Source organism: Loxodonta africana, chromosome 15, assembly GCF_030014295.1.
Source record: "Loxodonta africana isolate mLoxAfr1 chromosome 15, mLoxAfr1.hap2, whole genome shotgun sequence".
In the NCBI taxonomy this organism is placed as follows: domain Eukaryota; kingdom Metazoa; phylum Chordata; class Mammalia; order Proboscidea; family Elephantidae; genus Loxodonta; species Loxodonta africana.
In genome coordinates this window covers 7,657,395-7,679,340 of record NC_087356.1, presented here as the reverse complement: position 1 = coordinate 7,679,340, position 21,946 = coordinate 7,657,395, and the positions used below count along the sequence as shown (strand labels likewise).

General features: G+C 42.8%; 2 protein-coding genes across 9 annotated transcripts in view; both read right to left on the bottom strand.

Annotated features, from left to right (window-relative positions):
• SLC9A4 (solute carrier family 9 member A4) overlaps positions 1-2,570 on the bottom strand; it is a 77,948-nt gene extending 75,378 nt beyond the window's left edge. For 2 of the 5 annotated variants that reach the window (XM_064268573.1, XM_023552609.2), the window contains exons 1-3: positions 2,461-2,566; positions 1,742-1,901; positions 33-622 (exon numbers count right to left, since the gene is read on the bottom strand). The gene's annotated coding sequence lies outside the window, so the exon portion shown is untranslated. Of the gene's footprint in view, positions 1-32; positions 623-1,741 lie in introns of all 5 variants that reach the window. The other 3 variants (XM_023552610.2, XM_064268572.1, XM_003413729.3) reach the window with 3 other exon arrangements.
• Positions 2,571-7,386: 4,816 nt separating this feature from the next.
• The window catches only part of IL18RAP (interleukin 18 receptor accessory protein), a 42,366-nt gene continuing 27,806 nt past the window's right edge, over positions 7,387-21,946 (bottom strand). For 2 of the 4 annotated variants that reach the window (XM_064268574.1, XM_023552613.2), the window contains 3 exons: positions 21,375-21,512; positions 17,145-17,318; positions 7,387-16,204 (listed from right to left, as the gene is read on the bottom strand). In XM_064268574.1, the coding sequence (XP_064124644.1) occupies positions 15,831-16,204; positions 17,145-17,318; positions 21,375-21,512 (686 nt within the window). In that variant the 3' untranslated portion in view covers positions 7,387-15,830. The remainder of the gene's footprint in view (positions 16,205-17,144; positions 17,319-21,374; positions 21,513-21,946) is intronic. The other 2 variants (XM_010593574.3, XM_023552612.2) reach the window with 1 other exon arrangement.

The window sequence follows — 21,946 nt, the reverse complement described above, 5'->3', positions numbered from 1 at the left end:
AACTTGAGGTCAGCAGCACAGCACTGAATTACCTGGATATTTTTATCTAGTTATCCAGATGATGGCATTGATGGTGGAAACCTGGCCTGCTCTGACCCCTCTTTGGTGCCAAGTCCCAAGAATCCTTTGTGGTCCTTGTCATCTGCTCTTAGAAACTCGGCCACGCAGAGTCCAGCGGTGGAAAGGAATGGCCTGACTTCCTCTTGCCAGTGGATTCCTTATAATTTAAGTGACCATATTCAAACCACCCTCATGAGATCATTTGAGGAGTGTGAGCTCTGCAGGACTCTTCCATCACCCAGTGCTTCAGCTGTGCACAGCCGGAAACAGAGCTTGTGGGTTTTCTTGCCTTTTTGCCCTCAGCCTTCTGTCTTAGAAAATCCCCAAAAGAAACAAGAGCAAAACGGACACCATATTCTGTCCCCGCACATGATGAATTACAAAGTTTTGTCTCTCTCCAGGAACAGTGATAAATGAAATCACGTGCACATCTTTCCTTCCTTCTCATAGTGTGTGGTAGCAATTGACTTTACCAGAAAGGGCTTGTGTAGCATTTCTGGGACTGAAGCATCTGTTCCTTGACCTGAGCTCTTCACAAAGTTTCAGGGCTCAAGTTTCTATCCTTTTTTAGGTGAAAAAAAAAAAAAAAGCAGTGTTTGAGAATTGGTCCAGTGCTGTCCAGAAAGATGACTTGCTTTCCAAGCCCATAGCAAGCAATTAAGCTGGGATGGCCTTGGATCAAGTTCTGACACGTCATACCCCTAAATTGAAAGCCTGCATCTTCAGCTGGAGTGCAGTCAAGAGCTTTGACCCTGCTTTCAGGACAGAAAAGCTGAGTTCTCACTCTGCTGCCCCAAGTCAGCCTCCCACTGCTCCGAGAGAAACAGAGGGGGCTGGTGCAGGATGGAACCAACTCCAGGAGACCCCCCAATACAGGAGGAAAGAATAGGCACCATGGCACTGTGTGAGTGGGTGGGTGAGCAGGAATGCGGGCTCTAGAATGGGACAGACCCTCACACAGGAGTATGGTTAATGCCATGTGCTTACAATTCTAGTGTGATAGCTTCTGTACCCCCCCAACAACAACAACAAAAAAAACTGTGCCAGCTAGTTGATTCCTACTCATAGCGACCCTAAAAGATGGAGTAGAACAGCCCCACAGGGTTTCTAAGGAGCGCCTGGAGAATTTCAAAGGCAGACTTTTAGTTAGGAGCCATAGCTCTTAACCACTACGCCACCAGAATTTCCAGCTTCCCTGAGGGATTAGGAAATTTGTAGGGGGGAAAACTTGAAGCTATGGGACCTCGGGCGTGTCTTAACCTCCCCAAGCTTCAGTTGCCTTATCTACAATGATGATTATTCTGCTCCGCATCTTAAAGGTAGTCTGAAGATTATGTGACATACGTATTAAAAAAAAAAAAACAAAAAACCCAAATCTAAACCTGTTGCCAGAGTCAATTCCGACCCGTAGTGACCGCATATGTTTCAGAGTAGAACTGTGCTCTGTAGGGTTTTCAATGGCTGATTTTTCAGAGGTAGATTTCGAGGTCTTTCTTCCAAGACACCGCTGGGTGGGCTTGAACCTGCAGCCTTTCAGTTAGCAGCCAAGCATGTTAACCATTTGCACCACCCAGGGACTCTTTGACATAACATTTAACACAGGGAGAAGAAATGCTTAGTACATGGTAGATATTAGATAAGTGTTAGAGCCACTTTATTTCAAAGAGATGATAAAATTCACCTGAGTAGAAGTTTCAGATCCTGTAGAATCTGCCATAGTCCCCAAAGCAGCTACTTTTGCACAATGTACCCTAAATCAGTGTATTGGATGACTTCAGTTAGCTAGGTGGTGAGCAATTCAGCCATCATTCCCTCGATGTACTATTGCCAATCACCGTTGTCTGGAAAATAAATCACACGGCTACAACGGCTGAGGTGGCAACCGTACCTTTCCCACTTTTTCTGCTTCCTTCTAGGCACCAGCCTCTGCCCCATCCCTACCAAGCACCACTATTGTTCGTATCATAGGAATGCCTATGAGGCCTGCCCTCCCTCTCCTCTTTCTAAAATTACTCCTCCTTTTCTTGTATTGCCCAACAAAACCCATATTCCCTTAGGGTGACTTTGGCATTGGATTTTGAGGGATGCTGATTCACACTAAGCTGTGGATAGCCTGTGCTGGCATTGGCAAGAGGCTGCTTTTGTTAATCCAGAAGAATCCCCCATAGATTTTTAGACAGTTTAGATAAATGGAAGCAACAGACCCAGGCTAGTGAGATAAAGGGAGATATCTGGGCCTGAGAGGCTCTCCAGTCCTCCCCTCTACTTGGACTTCAGGCATGGGTACGGACAAAGCCAATTACCTAACACAATTTGTTTTCCTCGAACCAACTCTCTTGCTTCTCATTTTCCCAAACTCAACCAAGGTAAATCTACGTCCATTTCAAGGCTTTTGCCTACCTCATATTGTCTCCAACACCAAATCTCTGGACCAGTTTGGAAACTTTCTGGAGAGTTTCACCACTGCGTATGTCCTGCCTTCTTGTGATGATTCCAGTCGTTACCAATAGAAGAAAGTTGTTCTCTTTGCTCTGTCGACTGTGTTAAAATGAAAGTTTCCACAATATTAAATTTGTGTACAAACTCATAAGCTTTATTTTTCAGTTCATGGATTAGGGAACTATTGTCGGCAAGTCATACAAGAGTTTCAGAGAGCACTGCGAGGCGGAAGGGTTTTTGTAAGCACAGACACGCAGGGACAGGAAAACCATACCGGGCAAATTTCAGACTGGCTGGCAGGCATCATCTGTCCTTATTTGGGATTAAGGGGAAATTTTGAAGGAGGCTAAACTGACTAGGCAAATCTTAACTGATTATCTTAGGTTTCCGTTTCCCGGAGCGTTGGTTGATTGACTTGGGTTTTGGCTCCTGGGAAGGTTAGGCAAGAAATAGAAACTGAATTAGGTTTCAGTTCGCTGACCTGGGGCTTAGTATAAGCGACTCCATGTCGGGGCCTAGTATAGTCAGGTAGGAGTCCTGGCGGCCCCGTGGTTAAGAGCTACGGCTGCTAACCAAAAGGTCTGCAGTTCAAATCCACTAGCCACTCCTTGGAAACGCCGTGGGGGCAGTTCTACTCTGTCCTATAGGGCCGCTATGAGTCAGAATCGACTGGATGGTAATGGGTTTGGGTTTTTATCAATTAGCAGCCTGGATGTTTTAGGTGGTATGTTTTGTTTTGTTTTTTTTATGTTAAGACGGAGGAATCTTTTTGTCGATACCCCTGAAGCAGGAGGCTTTCAGTTTTCTCGTAACTTAAGAATCTGTTGCTTTGTCCCAGACAGAGTTTTTTTGCCCCTAGGTGACCAACTTTCACAACTCTCAGCTGTTAGATTAAGGAAGCTTTGGATGAAGCACTGGGCAAATTCTCCAACCCGTTGTCATGGTGTGGATTCCAAATCTCCTTCTATATTAAATCACTGAAACCGAGAGCTCACCCTAGACTGCTTTGCCTGGAGCTGAAGAAACAGCAGCAGAACAGCTCCACGGCACTTGGAGCAGGGGCCAGTAAGTACTCCTGTAGCTAATCAATAGGCCAGGGATGACTCAGAAGGAGAAAGCTATTTCCCAAACCTCCAAACGCAGCTTTTCCCAACGCTTTAAGAAAGCGAGGGCCCAGATAATACGGCCACCTCTTCAAAATGGGCTGGAATTGCTGCCCTGCCCCAGAAGCCTCACAGCCTGTTGGCCTGAAATTTCACAGCCAAGGGCTGAGGAGGTAATCCTTCCCTCTGCTTAGGGAGTTGACTTCTGCTATTAGCCCCCTCCCCTCCCCACCCCACGACAGATAGGTCAGTATATTTTTGTGAGATGAAAAAAGAAAAAAAATTGAGTTGAAAAGAGACCATTTGAGAACACTGGGCTTGGAAAGCCGGGGGAGTGCAGTATGTGTGCTTCCAGAAATTCGTGAGGCTAAAGAGGGAGGATGACAGTCCCACGCCAACCTGCAGGCAGGGCCTGCCTCTTGGGTATTTGCCAAATGCTCAGCTGTAAGAGAAATCCTTTCTTACAGTTTATAATTAAACCACCTTCTTGGGATCCCCGTTCTATTCCAGGCAAATGCATTTTTGCGTAGAGTCCATGGCCCCAAGTCATTATTAGAACCTTTCAGGTAACAAGGACAGTAATCAGAGCCAGGAAGTTCTCTGTGAGAAAATGGTCTTTCAGTGTCATGGGAAGGGTGGGTGGGGGGCAGAGGTGAAATATTCAGTGCCCAGCACCAGCTCTACCCATTCAGGGATGTGGCCTAACAGAAGCTCAATTTGTTTCAAGAACCAAGCGCCCACGGTGTGTGTAAATCCATAAGTAGAAGTGCATAGATGGTCAGTGCAGTTTTGTCTGAAGCAGTGATGGGTGTTAGCCCTGAGAATCAAAGGCCAGTGGGGCACCAAGAATAGAGCTATTTTATCACCTTTGGCAGGAATCTCATTGGATGGCGAAAGTCACTGGCTGCTTCAATCCATGTTGTTGTTGTCAGGTGATGTCGAATTAGTTCTGACTCCCATGACCCTGTGTACTACGACAGAACGAAACCCTGCCCAGTCCTGCGCCATCCCTACAATCCTTGCTGTGCTTGAGCCCATTGCTGCAGCCACTGTGTCAATCCATCTTGTTGAGGGTTTTCCTCTTTATCTTTGACCCTCTCCTTTACCAAGCATGACGTCCTTCTCCAGAGACTGATCCATCCTGAAAACACGTCCAAAATGCATGAGACAAAGTCACGCCACCTTTGTTTCCAAGTTGCATTCTGGCTGTACTTCTTCCAAGACAGATTTTTTTATTCTCTTGGCAGTCCATGGTATATTCAATTTCTTCACCAACACCATAATTCAAAGACGCCAATTCTTCTTCAGTCTTCCTAATTCATTGTCCAGCTTTCACATGCAAATGAGGCGACTGAAAACACTATGGCTTGGGTCAGGGGCACCTTAGTCCTTAAAGTGACATCTTTGCTTTTTAACACTTTAGAAAGGTCTTTTGCAGCAGATTTGCCCAGTGCAATACCTAGTTTAATTTCTTGTCTGCTGGTTTAATCCACAGGAAACTAAAAGGCCAGGAAAATCAGCCCTAAAACATGTTGCATGTGCTCTTTTTGGGAAAGCCAAATCCGTTCCACCGAGTTCAGTGTCCTTGGAGAGAGGCAAGGCAGGGAAAGGAGATTGAACGTATGGGATCTTTTCGTACCAATTAATAACCCACTTACATTTGGGTACCCACATGCACACACTTACACTGAATCCCATTTTATTGAGAAATAATGTTAAATGATGGGATCCCAGTGTATTCTATTCCCTGTGAGAAAATGTCTATATTGTATCTATCCCACATGAGAGACTAGAAACTTAATTCATTTTTTTAATATTTAAAAATGTTTATGGTTCACTTGAGACTATGTTGGCATCTCCTGCCTGGAGGGGAGATGAGAGGGTAGACAGGGGTTAGAAGCTGGCGAAATGGACACGAAAAGAGAGAGTGGACGGAGAGAGCGGGCTGTCTCATTAGGGGGAGAGTAATTGGGAGTATGTAGCAGGTGTATATGGGTTTTTGTGTGAGAGACTGACTTGAGTTGTAAACTTTCACTTAAGGCACAAAAAAATTATTAAAAAAAGTTTATGGTTAAATATACATAACAAAACATTTGCCATTTCAATCCTTGTTATGCTTACAATTCAGTGACATTAATTATATTCACCATGTTGTGAAACGACTATTTCCAAAAGGTTTTCATCATCTCAAACAGAACCTCAGTACCCCTTAAATAATCACTCACCTTTTCTCCTCCCTAGCCCCGGCTCACCACTAATAAACTTTTGTCTCTATGCCTTTGCTTATTCTAGAAATATCACATAATCGGGATCATACAATATTTGGCCTTTTGAGTCTGGTTTGTTTCATTTAGCATAATGCTTTCCAGGTTCTTCTTGTAGCATGTATCAGGACTTCGTTTCTCTTTATGGCTCAATAATATCCCATTAGGTATTCTTTATCTATCCATCTGTTGGTAAACATAGGTCGTTTCCACCTTTTGGATATTGTGAATAGTGCTGCAACGAACATTGCGTTGAGTTCCTACTTTCAGTTCTTTGGGAGTGTATATATACCTAGGAGTGAAATTTCTGGGTCATATGATAATTCTTTGTGTAACTTTTTGAGGACCTGCCAAACTGTTTTCCACGAGGGCTGTACATTTCACATCCCCACCGGCAATGCGCAAGGGAACATCCTAGCCAACACTCGTGATCTTCCTTTTTCTGTAACAGCCATTGTATTGGATGCGAAGTGGTATCTCATTGTGGTTTTTGTTTGCATTCCCCTTATGACTAATGATGTTGAACATCTTTTCATGGGCTTATTGGCCGTTTGTATAGCTTCTTTGGAGAAATGTGTGTTAAGTCTCTTTGCCCATTTTTTAAATGGGTTGCTTGTCTTTTGAGGTTGAGTTGTAGGGGTTCCATATATAGTCTGAGTATTAAACCCTTATCAGATATGTAAACCAAAACCAAAACCTGTTGCCATCGAGTCGATTCAGACTCATAGAGACACTATAGGACAGGGTAGAACTGCTCCGTAGGGTCTTCAGTGTGCAGCTGGTGGATTCGTACTGCAGACCTTTTAGTTAGCAGCCATAGTTCTTAACCAATGTGCCGTCAGGGCCCCGTGATCAGATATATAGCTACCAAATATTTTCTCCCATTCTGTAGGTTGTCTCTTCACCTTCTTAAGTCCTTTGATGCACAAAAGTTTTTTTTTTTAATTGTGCTTTAGGTGAAAGTTTACAGCTCAAGTTAATTTCTCATAGAAAAATTTATACACATATTGTTATATGACACTAGTTGTAATCCCTATAATGTAATAGTTCACCCCCTCTTTTCACCCCGGGTTTCCCATGTCCATTCAACCAGCTCCTCTCCCTTTCTGCCTTCTCATTCTGCCTCGAAACTGGAGCTGCCCATTTAGTCTCGTGTATCTGCTTTAACTAAGAAGCACATTCTTCACGAGTATTATTTTATGCTTTATAGTCCAGTCTAATCTTTTTCTGAAGAGTGGGCTTCAGGAATGGTTTTGGTTCTGGGTTAGCAGAGCATCCAGGGCCCAGGTCTTCTGGGAGTTGATTCCAACTCATAGAGACCCTGCAGGACAGAGGAAAGCTGGCCTCCAAAACCACTGTGCCAGAACGAAAATGTAGAGAAGTGATATTTAATCTTAGTTGTACTTAATGTTAATAAAAATCACTTACCACTTTTACTCACCTTCTAAAAAAATTAGTCACATGACCCCAGCCAACTACATGGACAGTAGGAAAAGTGGTCTTCCTGTGTGTTCAGAAAGAAGAAACGATCTTGGTGAACCCATAGCATTGTCACTACCACAGCTCTGTAATTAGTTCAACTAGACTCAAGGTACAATTTTATATGTGGTCATCCATCTGATGAACAGTTCATTAGTAAATACCTTATTATAGGATCTGCAGGCTCAGGAGCAGTGAAGGGGACCCTAGAGATTGTGGGGAGACTAGGGTGAGTGAAAAACAAAGCCATTTTTTTGCTTATATCCTGGTAAGTTCAGTCTGTTCAATAATCCAGTTACCATTGTGGAGGCGTGTGAAAACCCATCAGACAGGAAATGAGCCAGAGTAGAAAAGTAAGAACAGTCTATGGGTGATATTCAAGAGTAAGGGTTCTGTCCAGAGACTTGCTTGTGTGTAGCTGGTTTTAAGAGGGCACAACAACTTAGCTGGGGGTAGGTGTAAGGAGATGTTAAATGGGGATTTTCTGAATTTTGGCAGATGCCACAAATCTGAGGCCAGTGAGTTACAAACACACGTTAGAAAAACCCATGCAATACTTGCTAAAGGCAGCCAACTTGATGCAGCAAGCATAATCCTTAGCAGCCTATACGGGAAGCCTCAGCCCTGTCACCAGAAAAGCACTCCCAGAGAACAACTTACAGAGGTAGTGCTTGTCTGCCATCAGGGAAGACTGATATTTCAGTCCCTGGCTGAAGGTTTACTGAGCTGAAGATTTATTATCCCCACAGCAACCAAGAGACTGTGATGTAGAAGAATAAAAGATGTTCCTGGGAGAGTCTGGTATTTTTTCCTTTGGATTGTAGAGATCAGAGTGGAGCCTGATCCTCGGCAGGATATCACTGACAGTGGGAGATCAGCTGGAATAGCCATAACAGGCGGCCAAGGGGAGAGAGCCAAGCAGTGGAAGCAATGGTGGGCCTGTTCATTTTCGAGGGCTGCCGTAACAAATTACCACAAACTGGGAGGCATAAAACCACAGAAATGTATTATCTCACAGTTCTGAAGCCCAGAAGTCTGAGATGAAGATGTTTGCAAGGTCGGTTCCTTCTGCAGGCTCCGAGGGAGAATCTGTTCCATGCCCCCCTCCTAGTTTCCAGCGGTCCCAGCAATCCTTGGTGTCTCTTAGTTTGCAGACTCATCATTCCAATCTCTGCCTCTGTCTTCACATAGCGTTCTCCCTATGAGACTCTGTGTCTTCAAATGGCCTTCCTACAAGGATGCCAGTCCTTGGATGTAAGGCTCACCCTAATCCAGTATGACCTCATCTTAACTAGATCCTATCTGTTTAGTTTGAAATGATGTCACTTTCTGAGGTTATGGGTGGTCATAAATTTGGGGTACCTAGTACAGTGGGGCAGCTGGGTGTCTGATTTCCCATGACACAGGTGAATATGATAGAAGATACCCAGGCCCATTGAAATAACTGACCTTAGGAGTTACCCTTTATGGGGCAGGAACTGAGGGAAGCCAGAGAATGCATGGCCTGCTCATGAAACAGTGGAGGTCCTGGTGGCAGGTAGGGTTGATATCCAAACACCACCCAGAAGTTTGGCTGGCGGTTCGGCATCAGGTGGAAGAAAGAACATTGCATAATCAAAAAATAATTGCAAAGAGTACCATCTGAATAAAAATACCCTTTTCCCCTTCTCTCCTAATTCTTCTTCCGCCTAAACCCAACAAAGGAAAAGACAGAAGCAGACTAGAAGAGAAGGAAAAAGGAGAAAAAAGAACACACTCTCCCACCGCACAGCTAGCTAAGGAAATGTAGAGGGGACCTAAGCTGGGTCAGGGAGAAGCTTTCAACTAGACTGAAATTTTCATTTTTGAAATTTTGTCTTAAACTAACATACAATGAAATTTACCTTTTGGTGTTAAGTGTTATAACTTTCGATATATGTATCCTGTTGCCGTCCAGTCGATTCTGACTTATAGCAACCCTATAGGACACAGAACTCCCCCATAGGGTTTCCAAGGCTGTAATCTTTACAGAAGCAGACTGCCACATCTTTCCTGCAGAGCGGCTAGTGGGCTCGAACTGCCGACCTTTAGGTTAGCAGCTGAGTGCTTAACCACTACAAGACGAGGATTACAATCAAATTACCAAAATTATCATCCCCCAAAATCTCTCTTGTGTGGGGCATTTCTAGTCATACCCTCCCTCCACCCTTAGCCCCTAGAAACAATAGATCTATTCTCTGTCATAGCTTTGTCTTCTTCACACTGTCATACGAATGGAAAAATAGAATCTTTTAAGACTGACTTTTTTCACTCAGCATGATGCCTTGAGATTCTTCCAAGTTGTTACACCTATCAGTGCTGAATTCATTTGTATGGCTGAAAAAGTACTCCATTGTTTGCATGTACAACAATTTATTTATGGATTTGCCCTGTTATCAATTTATTTATCTCTCAGTTCCCAAATCACCATTCAGTATCAGCTTTGTGATACTGGACTAGATTCTGCAGGATTTATCATCGACAGCGAGCACCATGTTAAGCTCTGTCTTGGCAATAAAAATGAATTGATAGATGTGAAAACATAGATGAATCTAAAAATAATTCTGCTAAGTGAAAGAAGCAGCCAAAAAATGGCTATATCCTGCCTTGATTCCTTTGACATAATATTCTAGAAAATATATGCTAATCTGTAGTGACAGAAAGTAGAGCAGTGGTTGTCTGGGAAGAGGGTATAATTCCAGTTCTTTTATCCTTGTTAATGTTTGTTTTATGACCCAGGGTATGATCTATCTTGGTGAATGTCCCATGTTCACTTGAAAAATAATAGCTGTTCTGCTGTTGTTGGGTGGAGCATTCTATAAGTGTCCAATAGGTCCAGAGAAACACCAGTTAGATGGTGGTGTTCAGTTCTTGAACGTCCTTGCTTAAATTCCATTTACTAGTTGTATGGATTCCTGACAGAGGAATATTGAAGTCTCCAGTTACAATTGTGGGTTTATCTATTGTTCATTTCAGTTCTGTCAGGTTTTGCTTTACTATTCTGAAGCTCTGTTTTGGGTGCATGCACATTTAAGATTGTTAATGTCTTCTTCGCAAATTTATCCTTTCATCTCATGCAGTGTCCTTCCTTATACCTGGTAATTTTCTTTGTGCCAAAGTCTACTTTAATTGATATTAATATAGGCACTCCAACTTCCTTTTGATTAAAGTTCACTTCAAACGCTTATGTCTATCATTTTCCTTTTAACCTACCTATATCATTATATTTGAAATGTGTTTATTGTAGAGACCATATAGTTGGGTTATTTAAAAAAATAAATTCTTAAAATCTGTCCTTTAATTCATGAGTTTAGATAATTTCTCTTTAATGAAATTGTTGATATGTTTGAATTTATGTCAAACATACCATTGATTTCTATTTCCTCAGTTTTTTGTTCCTCTGTTTTCCCATCCCTTCTTTCTTTTGAATTATACAAACCTTTTTTAGTATTTTATTTTTTGTCTATTATGTTTTAAATTATTTTGTTTTAGTGGGTGCACAAAGGATTACAATGTAACATACGTACATTTTCACATTCTACTTAGCATCAGTATCTTACCACTTCAAGTGTTGTGTTTATGCCTTACCAACATGTAAGTTCCCCTATACTTTCCCCTTTATGTTGTTATCTTATATATTACCTCACCTACATTTAAAATCCCAGTGATAGTTATAATTTTTTGTTATAAACTGTCAAACTCAAGAGGAAAAGAATAATCTACTGTAAAACCAAACCAAACCCGTTGCCATAGAGATGATTCAAATAGAAAGGACCCCTCGTGGCGCAGTAGTGAAGCACTTGGCTGCAAACCACAGTTTGAAACCACCAGCTGGTCCTTGGAAACCCTATGGGACAGCTCTACTCTGTCATATAGGGTCACTATGAGTCAAAATCGACTCAATGGCAACAATCTACTATACTTATCCATATATTGATAATTTCTGTTGCTCTTCTTTCCTTCCTGATGTTCCAAGTTTACTTCTGGTATAATTTTTTTTTTTTAATCTGAATTCTTTAGCAATTCTTTTAGAGTAAATCTGCTATCGATGAGTGCTCTTAGTTTTCTTTTATCTCAGAATGCTTTATTTCACCCCCATTCTTAAAGAATGTTTGACTGAAGGAATGTAAGACTCTAGGCTGACAATTCCTTTCTTTCAGCAGGTTATAAGTGCTGTTCCACTTCCTTCCTGGTTGCAGTGTTTCTGATAAGATATCCACAGTCATTTGAATCACTATTTGCCTATAAGTCATGGTTCTCTTGGGTTGTTTTCAAGATTTTTGTCTTTTGTTTTCAGCAGTTTGATTTTGATATGTCTTGGCATGGATTTCTTCAAGTTTATCTTCCTTGGGTTTAGATGAGCATTTTTAATCCTAGATTTATGTCTTTTGACAAGTTTGGAAAGTTCTCAGCTATTATTTCCTCTCCCCCACCTTTTTTTTAGTTGCGCTATTCTTTGTCCTTTCTTGTGGAACGCCATGAAACGTTTAGGCTCTGTACTTTTTAGTCATTATTTTTTTTTCTCTATGTTGTTCAGACTAGATATTTTCTATTAAGGAGGCCTTGGGTAATATAGTTAATGTGCTTGGCTTCTAACTAAAAGCTTGGCGGTTTGAGTCCACCCAGAGGCATCATGAAAGAAAAAACTGACAATCTACTTCTGAAAAGTCAGCCACTGAAAACCCTATCAAACACAGTTCTACTCTGATATACACGGGCTGCGATGAGTCAGAGTCAGCTCGGTAGCAGCTGGTAGTAGTGGTATTTTCTATTGATCTATTTTCAGCTTCACTGGTTTTTCCTCTGGCATCTCCATTCTGCTATTGAGTTCACCAGTGAGACTTTTAGTTCAGTTACTTTATTTTTAAGTTCTGAAATTTCCAGTTAAGTCTTCCTTTTCTTTTTTATCTCCTGTTTCTTTGCAGAGACTTTCAAGAGTGTTTGTTCTTACTTAATGGAGTAAGTAATTCCAACATCTGGGCCATTATGGCATTGGTGACGATTACCTTTTTTCATACAGTTTCAGATTTTCCTGATTCTTAGTATGAAAAGTAATTTTAGATGGTATCCTGAAGATTGTGATTATTATGTTATGCAATTCTGGGCCTTGTTGAATCTTATGGAATATGTTGATTTTTTTGTTTTAGTAGGTAATTGACCCAGTTGGATTCAGGATTCCAGTTATAACCAGCCTCCTGTGGCTTGATGTTGCAATGCCAGTTCTGGTTTCAATGCCTTTCTATTTGGGCCTAGTCCGCATGTGTACTTTCCAGTTGCCAGTCTGGGAAGTGGTCTCACCAGTCCACTGAGTTTTTTTTCTTTTTTTTTTAAGGAATTTGAGGTTCTGTTTCACATTTTTCTTCCATTCTATCAGGATCTACCTATTGTGGCCCTGATCAAAATGGCCGATAGCAGTTGCCAGGCACCGTCTAGTTCTTGTGGTCTCAGGGTAGATAAGGCCATCGTTCATGGTGTAGAGTATTAGTCCTGTAGACTAGTTTCTTCTTTGAGTCTTTGGCTTCCTTCTTTCTCTTTTACACTGGATGAGTAGAGACCAATATGGACTAGATTTTTTTAATAACTAGGAATATATGGTATCAAAATCCCAAAGGTATTAGGAAAGTTGTGAGATCTGCCTGAGATGTAATTCAGGGACAGTAAGGGTTACCCTGCACTGTGTGTTAGGGGTATGGTGACCATCATCCTGACATGTAATTCAGGGACAGTAAGGGTAACACTGCACTGTGTGTTAGGGGTATGGGGACCATCATGCTGAGATGTAATTCAGGGACAGTAAGAGTTACCCTACACTGTGTGTTACGGGTATGGTGACCATCATCCAAATCAGGGACTTTATTTCAGAGTGAAAGGGAGCACTATGAAAATTATCCTTGTACGTCAGATATAAATCCAGAGCCAGGACACATGGCCCCTTTATTTAGAAGGTGTAAAGGGGAAATAACACTCTTTTCTAATTGTGTTCCATTGATTCCAATTGTTCAGTTACAATCAGGCTCCTATCAGTAGAAAATTTGTTTTGGACGTTGTCTTAGTTACGTAGTGCTGCCATATCAAAAAGAGCACAAGTGGGTGGCTTTAAAGAACAGAAGTTTATTTCTGCACAGTTCTGGAAGCCAAAGGCCCAAATCAGGACCTCGGACGTGTCAGTTCTTTCTGTGGGCCTCTCTCCTAGTTTCTGGTGTCTACTGGCAATCCTTTCTCAGCTTGTAGATGGGGCCTCACCTGGTGTCTGTCTTCCTCCTGTGTGCCTATCTATTCTTCTGTTTTTATAAGATATTTCTGAGTGATTAGGTTTAGGACCCACCCTACTCCAGTATGACCAATTATCAAAACAAAAGAAAGGCCCTATTATCAAACAGGGTTATATTTATAGGCACAGGCATTAGGATTTCAACACATGTTTTGGGGGGACACAATTCAATCCATAACAGTCATTCACTTTATTGATTTACATGTAAGAAGTGTAAATAACCCTTTGTTCTGAACGTTAATTTAATATCTTGAGTATTCCTGTCAACTTAGAGAGAGTGTAAATATTAGAGCTAGATAGTTCTCTTTTTGTGTGTGTACAAATCTGAATTTCAGTTTGAGTTCCTGCAAAGCTAAGGACAAAACTCTGGACCTCTGGATAGCTCACTTATAACAGTACCTACCTTAGAAATCCTAAGACCTAGATATACTGGCCAAAGAGGTTTCTGAGTCTCAGATCTCAGAGAATAGCTGGCAAGAACTCAGGGATCCTGGCCATCACCATAGCACAATGGCACAATGACGGTGTGGATTCTTCCCTGCTGAGACCCTGCAATGATCTTTCCCACAAGAAACCTCCTCCAGGAATAATTTGTACCTTATAATTCATCTTTAACTTTATCACTGAAATTTCCAACAAGGATGTTGGTTGGTGCCAAAACCACAGTGGTTTCTATGATGTGGGTGCCTCTGTGAAGAAAGAGCTGAAGAGCATTTTCACACAGGCACCAAAAGCAGTGACCAGATGACACTGCTTTTTAGCCGCTTTGAACATGGATTGCATTCAGATCCCTGGAGGTGACCCATTATTAGTGAGTGAGTCCAGAAGTTGCTTTTCTTTGTGGCTCAAATGCTGGATCATTTCCATCAGAGAAGACAAAGTGAAGGTCTTCCATCCATGTATGACTAGAACACCATCTTAACAGCCGGTTGAACTTTTCGTAAAGAAAAGCAAACGTATGAGGTTGAAATTAGCCTTGTCTCAGGAACAGCTGCGTGAGACTCCAGCATATCACCCCGTTACTTAGGAGAACTTAAACTGAGTCTGCGAGGTCAGGAAACACCCACAAGTGGTGCCTGCCTCAACAGGGAAACGACTCAGACTAAAGCTCTGCTTAAGCTCCACTCTTGCTGTTTTTTTTAACCGTGTATATACTTCCTATTTTCCAGACTCTTACCTAGACTACTGACTCTTGCCACTGCCTTTCTACTTTGCACATAATTCCTGGTTCATTCTCTGTCTCTTCATTGGCCTACTATTTTTGGCCCACTTGGCCCTACTTTCAGTGCCCCTAAGTAAGGTTGTATACTTCATGCCTGTGCAAAGGCCTCTGGCCAAGGGGACAAAGAGGAGCTGAAATGAACCTACTCTGCTCACCAAGCCTTGTGTAATAACCCCAAATAATAACCCCAAAAGGAGCTCCTTTCCTTATTTCATTCTCTCAGAGAGATACAATAGAGCCTTGTCTGCTCCATGTCCCCTTGGTCTCTGCTTTTCCTACTTGCTTTCTGTGGTCCAGAGTCATTGGGTAAACAAAGAATAAGAACTGTCTTCCTTAGAGAGAAGCTTTAGGCAGAGTTTTATCACTAAACCCCCAACCAAACCCACTGTAGCCTAGTTAGTTCCAACTCATGGCAATGTAGAACTGAGCTCTATAGGGTTTTCTTGGCTGTAATCTTTACAAGAGCAGATATCCAGGCCTTTTTTCCATGGCACCGCTGGATGGCTTAACCCCAGCCTTTTGGTTAACAACCAAGAGCAAGCTATTTATGACACTCAGGGACATAAAATAATATTTATTTGATTAAAAAATGTACAGAAAGTCATATGTACAATACATAGCAGACATGGCAGTTCATAGCCACAAAGCAAAAGTGGCTATACCTGCTGATTCTGCCCAGACCACTGAGAACGTGTCAGGAGATGGGTGTCGAGTGGGCGCCAGGTTCCGAAGAATTTGCCCTCTTTGTCCACTCCAGACAACCAAAGGCTCTAGACTGCAGCCTCAACCTCCGCCCAGTGCCTGAAAAGCTTGTTTGGGGCTGGCAGAAGATGTGTTCAATGTTATATCAGCCTAATTAATGCCGTGGGTTCTGTCCCCCATCATCTCTGCTCGCCCAGGACCTGGAGGGGAGATCTTTAAGGGCCCATGGTCACCATTGTCTGGGCTGGGAGCTCCTCCTAGTGGTTTCTGACTTACTTAGTCCTTTCCAGTGAAAATATCCTTGGAATAATTCTTAGATGATTCCACGTAAGTCCTTTAGGGTTTTTCACAGGCATGTGGTAGCGGACTCGTGCCCAGAACCTGGAATTGGGAGGAACTGACTTTAAACCTTTCCAGGGGATGGTGGGCAAGACTCCGAGAGCTTTTTTCACAAGATGAGGTAGAGACTCCGGCTCTTCGAAGGACCGGAACTTAATTAAAATTAGTTTCAGTGTTCGATCGTCCAAGGCAAGGTTCACTGCTGCTTGTAGTTCAAAGACACTGGGTCCGTTGACATAGCTGGGGCTCAAGATAAATATTCCTCTTCTACTTTTTTTAATAATACTTACAATCTCTTCTGCGTACACTGGAGATAAAGAATTTGATTATTTGTAAATTGTTATTATTAAACTCTGAGTTACGATAAGCTGGATTCTTCTATGTTCATCCAAAGGGTCCCTTGCAATGCATGCTCTTAAGTAAGGGGAAAAAAACTTGGTTTACTATGTCACTTCTTCAAGCAACAATTGAAAATGTATCCTAGTGTCTAGCGACTCTCGATTTTATATTCCTCCCCGTGTTCTGTCTCCCCACCTTGCCAATTCCTCTAGGAGCAAAGCTCTTGGCACAAGGTAAGGTGGGGATAAGACAGGGCTGTGGAATGTCCCAGGTACCTTGGTGGTGGTACCTGGAGCAGAGGAGGCAATAGTGGGGTAGGCTGAGGCCTGGACCCCTTATGGATAGCCTGGGGGTAGGACCAGGGCCTGAGGATCCTGCTTGACCCAAGACTAAGGCTTCCCCACTACTAAGTTAGGGGTAGAGGACACAGTCCCCAGAGAGCAGGGGACACTTGTCCAGAATGACAGAGACAACTCCCTACCAAGAAGGCAGTAGAGAGATCTTTGTTCTGAAAGGCATCCCTAAATCTGTTGCTGTCGAGTTGATTCCAACTCATAGCGACCCTATAGGACAGAGTAGAACTGCCCCACAGGGTTTCCAAGGAGTGGCTGGTGGATTTGAACTGCTGACCTTTTGGTTAGCAGCCGAGCTCTTAACCACTGTACCACCAGGGCTCTGCCACCAGACCCAATATATTTTCTTCTGAAGTGTCGTTTTTCTTTTTTTTTGATGATGGTTCATGTCTCGGAACACGTTCTTTTCTATGTTGTTACCCAAGATGTGCCAACCTCATAGCATCTTCCATAAGACGTATATCCCAACAGAAAGAACGACAGAGGACACTTATGAAGATCTTGCCCACGACTGTCCTTTTTGCCCTATGGCGTGTCTTGGCAAGCAGGACCTACCTCCTCCTGGGGCCACATCTCTTTCGAGCAAACACAAGGTGTATCCATATTTGTTTTCCAAAACTTCAGGAAGCAGATTCAAAGCCAAGTTTTCCTCACTCGGAGATGAAGTGACCTCACTCTCCAAGGAGCTCGACTTCGCATAGGACACAAAAGCATCAAATTCCTTTTTATCTGAAAAGAGAGACAATAAAAAAAGTGGCCATTTGCATGGTTCCACTACGGGGTACACATACATATACTTTACATGTATGTTAAATGGATAAAAATTAAGATTTAAGATTTTCACAGAATTCATTTTAAAAAAAGGAGCTGCTGTAGCAATTTCAAGTCACACGACTGAGTGGTGTTGTCTACCCAAAGTCTAATTCTAATTTAGGAAATGTGACTTCGTTTTTACTGAGGTAAGGTCAAACAGCTGGGGCCTGCTCACGTGCATTTGGGAGTTGCTCTGAGCTTTCTTTGCATCTGCTGTGTTTCTGTCTCATTAGTTACCCATCAAAGAGAAGTCAGCACTATAAAAGCATGATAATGTCCAGGGAGCAAAGCTCTGCTAAGACCTATAACCTTGCATTTGTAGCAGAAAAAGATCCCCTTATAGAGCTATTATAAAGTTTATATATATCCACCTCCCGGGCAAGTCAATTCTGACTGAGGGCGGCCCCGTGTACAACAGTAGAAATGCTTATTTTCTTGGCTGTAATCTTTACAGAAGCAGATAGCCAGGTCTTTCTTCCGTGGAGCTCCTGGGTGGGTTTGAACCACCAACTTTTAGGTTAGCAATTGATGGAAAATTACTTGTGCCACCCAGGAGCCTTACACACACACACACACACACACACACTCACACACACACGAGTTTCCAGGTGGCATAAAGGTCTGGTCTGCTTTTGTAAAGATTACAGCCAAGAAAACCCAGTGCAGCAGTTCTACTTTGAAACACACAGGGTTGCCACGAGTTGGAATCTTGGAATCGATTGGACGGCACAAGAGAACAGCAACAATATATACACCTATATTTGAACATAGGTCTAGATTTGAATCCCCTTATGCAAAATGAGGACAATAGTAACTCCATTGCAGGCTGGTTTAAGGGCTGCATGAAATAATGTATAATGGAGTGCTTACAGAAGGTACAGAATAAATACCCATTCTCCCCCTTCTAGATGGTGAGCTGTATTTTTGGAACTTGTTTTAGGATGTTTAAAGATCTTATATGCCTCTGTTGACTAAATTATCACAAATGCATGTTGATACCAGGATGCGCTAAACAACTAACTGGAGGAGGTAGAAAATCCTAAAAGTTAACTCACTGGCTTTGGAATTGGACACACCTGGTTCCTATGTTAGCACTTAGCACAATGCCTAGCAAGTAGTATGTAGCAAAATAGTAAACAATAGTGCTGGTTGTTGATTCTGTTTGTTAGCACACCTGCTCAACGTGGACCTAAAAAAGAGGCCTTCCAAATCAGACCTATTGCTGTCCAGTGGATTCCAACTCATAGTGATTCTATAGGGCAGAATAGAACTGCCCCGTAGGGTGGATTTGAACTGCCAACCTTCTGTTAGCAACAAGCTCCTCACCACTGTGCCACCAGGGCTCCTTGCCTTAGTAGATGGAAATGCCAGGAACAGAAAAGGACCAGAACGTCATGAGGTCCAAGAGTCAAAAGAGCAGGGGACCGATGAGCTGAGGCAGGAGGCCAATCTAGGCAGCATTTTACTGTCCAGGTGGATGGGAAGAAATTCACGGAGCAAGACTAGCAGCTAAGTGTTGTTCAGTTTAAAAGTGTAACACTTCGTGGTTGCTTCAATTCCTTCCATATCCATGTGACAGAAAAATTAAGAGTTTTCTATGATTTGGAAACACTAAGTTTCTTCAGCTAGAAAATTGGAGCGTGGGAGTATTAGGTGACCTCTTATGCGTTCCCCAGTTCTGACATTTTGATTAACTCTAAAAGAGAACAGTCGCTGTGTTTAAAAAGTTGAGATTGGCCAGCAGAGGGCACTGCATCACCGTCCTTGAAAACCCCGCCTCCCTGACCGGAGTCCTAAGACTATTTTCAGAGAAGAGAAAGGATACATTTAAACGTGTCCTTTTTTTCTTTTTTTTTTTTTTTTTTTAACTCTTTTATGCAAGCTCTAGAATCTTAAGCCAAACAGCATTTAGTAAAAGAAAAATGAAGTCGCCCAGGGCAAGATTAGGATCTTGATTACATAATTTGCTCAATTCAAAACAGCTAAAAAATCTCTCAAATTTAAAAAGCTCGAAAACTCTTGGCTGAAGAATTTCTAATACCTGTTCTCAATAACTGGTATAAAGCCAGGTGAAATTGATACATTTCTTTATTGGCTCTGTCCCTGATGAGGTGACGACTCTTCCCAAAGTTCGTATTGAGGGCAAAGCGCTGGAGTTTGGAGAGGCCATCAGAGGAAGGTAAATATCCCTGGAATCCAACAGAAATATTGTACAGAGGGACTCTGCCCTTTCCAAGTCACTGAGTCTCTAGCTCTAACTGCAAACATTCTAACTTTAGAGATTTTTTTTTCCTAAGCTAGAAAAAAAACAGACCAGCTATTCATTCTAAAGCAAATAGTAAACATTATTTTCCAGCCTCGTGAGGGAAATTGACAGATACTTTATTAATAATAACAGGACTTGCATTTTACAGGACTTCACACTTTTCAGTCCATTTTCCCCATCTTAAAGTCCTTTGTTTTACAAGTGAAGCCAACTGATACCATAGCTAATGGTGCTTCTTAAACTAGACTGCCTGGGTCCAAATCCCAGCTCCAACGCTTCCTAGCAATTCCGTTTTGAGCAAGTGATTCACCTCTCTCTCTCTGCCTTGCTCACAGGATTGCTGTGAGAATATAAGTAGCCAATATACCGCATGTACCGAGTGTCCACTATGCATGGAGCACTGTTCTAACTGCTTAATAGGTCTTAACTCCGTGGACCCACCCAACTTATTTTGTGGTTGCTGCTGTCATTGTCCTATTCTACAGATGAGAAAACTGGGGCATGGGAAGGTTATTTCTCACATTGCTTTAGGTTAGCTAGGAGAGATGTTTTTGTTAAATCCAACATTGCCTATAGTAGAATCATCTGCCATAATCCTGGTTTAGGAATGAGAAGAAGCTGCTTCTCTGCCTGCTCCCAGCCCTCTCAGGTGTGAGGCCACCAGAGCTGGGAGAAGGGTCTCAAAGCCTTAGGGCTGTGCCCTTATATCTGGGGACAACCATGTCTTGAGCTCCTCCCTCATGCTTGCCGAGTTTGGCCTGAGCTGGCTGCCCAAACTCCCTCAGTGCTGAGAGTCCCCACACACAGCTGCACTAGGTCCCCGATAGAAGCCTGGTCAGGCGAGCCCTGATGTGCAGACCCCACATCTTTTTCAAGTGCTGGGAGACAGGAGGCCTCTAAAGTAGTGGGTAACAGCTCCGCTGCTAACCAAAAAGGATTCGGCAGTTCGAATCCACCAAGTGCTCCCTGGAAACCCTATGGGGCAGTTGTACTTACTCTGACCTCTAGGGTTGCTATGAGTCAGAATCAACTCAGTGGCAACGGGTTTTGATTTTGGGGGGGAGGCAGAAGGCCTCTGAAATTCTTTCCTTAAGATAAGTCTGCAGAAACAAAGCCCACTGTTAGTGATAGCACTTTCTATTGCCCAGGTCTTTTATAACTGTCTGTGGTGGTTAATTTTATGTGTCAACTCGGTTAAGGTACGGTGCCCAAACCTTTGGTCAGACTCTAGTCTAGGTGTTGCTATAAAGATGTTTTGTAGGTGTGATTAACATTTAAATCAGTCGACTCTCAGTAAAGGAAATTAGCCTGGAGAATATGGGTGGGCCTTATCTAATCAGTTGAAGGCCTTAACAGAAAAAACAGCTTTCTTGGAGAGAAGGACTTCTGCCTGAAGACAATAACATAGATATCCCACCAGAGTTTCTAGCTTGCCACTTAAGCTCAAATTTTGTACTCGAGACTGCTGGCGTTTCCACTCTGCCTCCTGACCTGCGGAGCTTTGACTTGGCAACCCGCTCAACCACATGAGTCAGTTCCTCAAATCAGTGTGTGTATGTGTGTGTCAGTGTGTGTGTCAGTGTGTGTGTGTGTCCTACTGGTTCTCTTTCTCTGGAGAATCCTTACTAACATGCCCTCCAAGTCAGTTCTGAGAGGAAAAGTCAGAGGCTCCAAGGTTACCATGCCCCGTGTTAGGTCGTCCTTACCCCCGAGCGTCTCGTCCTTGCTCTGGTAAGTTCGGTACAGCAGCACCACTTCAATCCAGTAGGTGTAGAGGAGCGCGCTCGCCAGCAGCACACCCACCAGGGTCAGGATGGTGCCAAGTAGTATGTATATGAAAACCGCTGGGGAGAAGACGTAGCCATGAGCAAACATAGAGAAAGACGAGCAAACGTAGAGAAACATCAACAAATGTGGAGAAAGCATTCCTGAATTTTGACAGGATCATATTCAGGCCAGCTGTGGGCCAACCGAAGTCCTTTTCCATCCCTATTTCTTTGTCAAAATAACTGCTGTTGGCAGCATTCTTTCTGAATCTGGGACTGTCTCAAATCATATCTTGAGGGAACATTTTTTTAAATAATTATTTTCTTTGTACTTTAGATGAAGGCTTACAGAACAAACTAGTTTCTCATTAAACAGTATACACGTTGTTTTTTGACACTGGTTAACTACCCCACAACATGTCAACACTCTCCCTTCTCAACCTTGGGGTTCCCCATTACCAGCTTTCCTGTCCCCTCCTGCCTTCTAGTCCTTGCCCCAGGGCTGGTGTGCC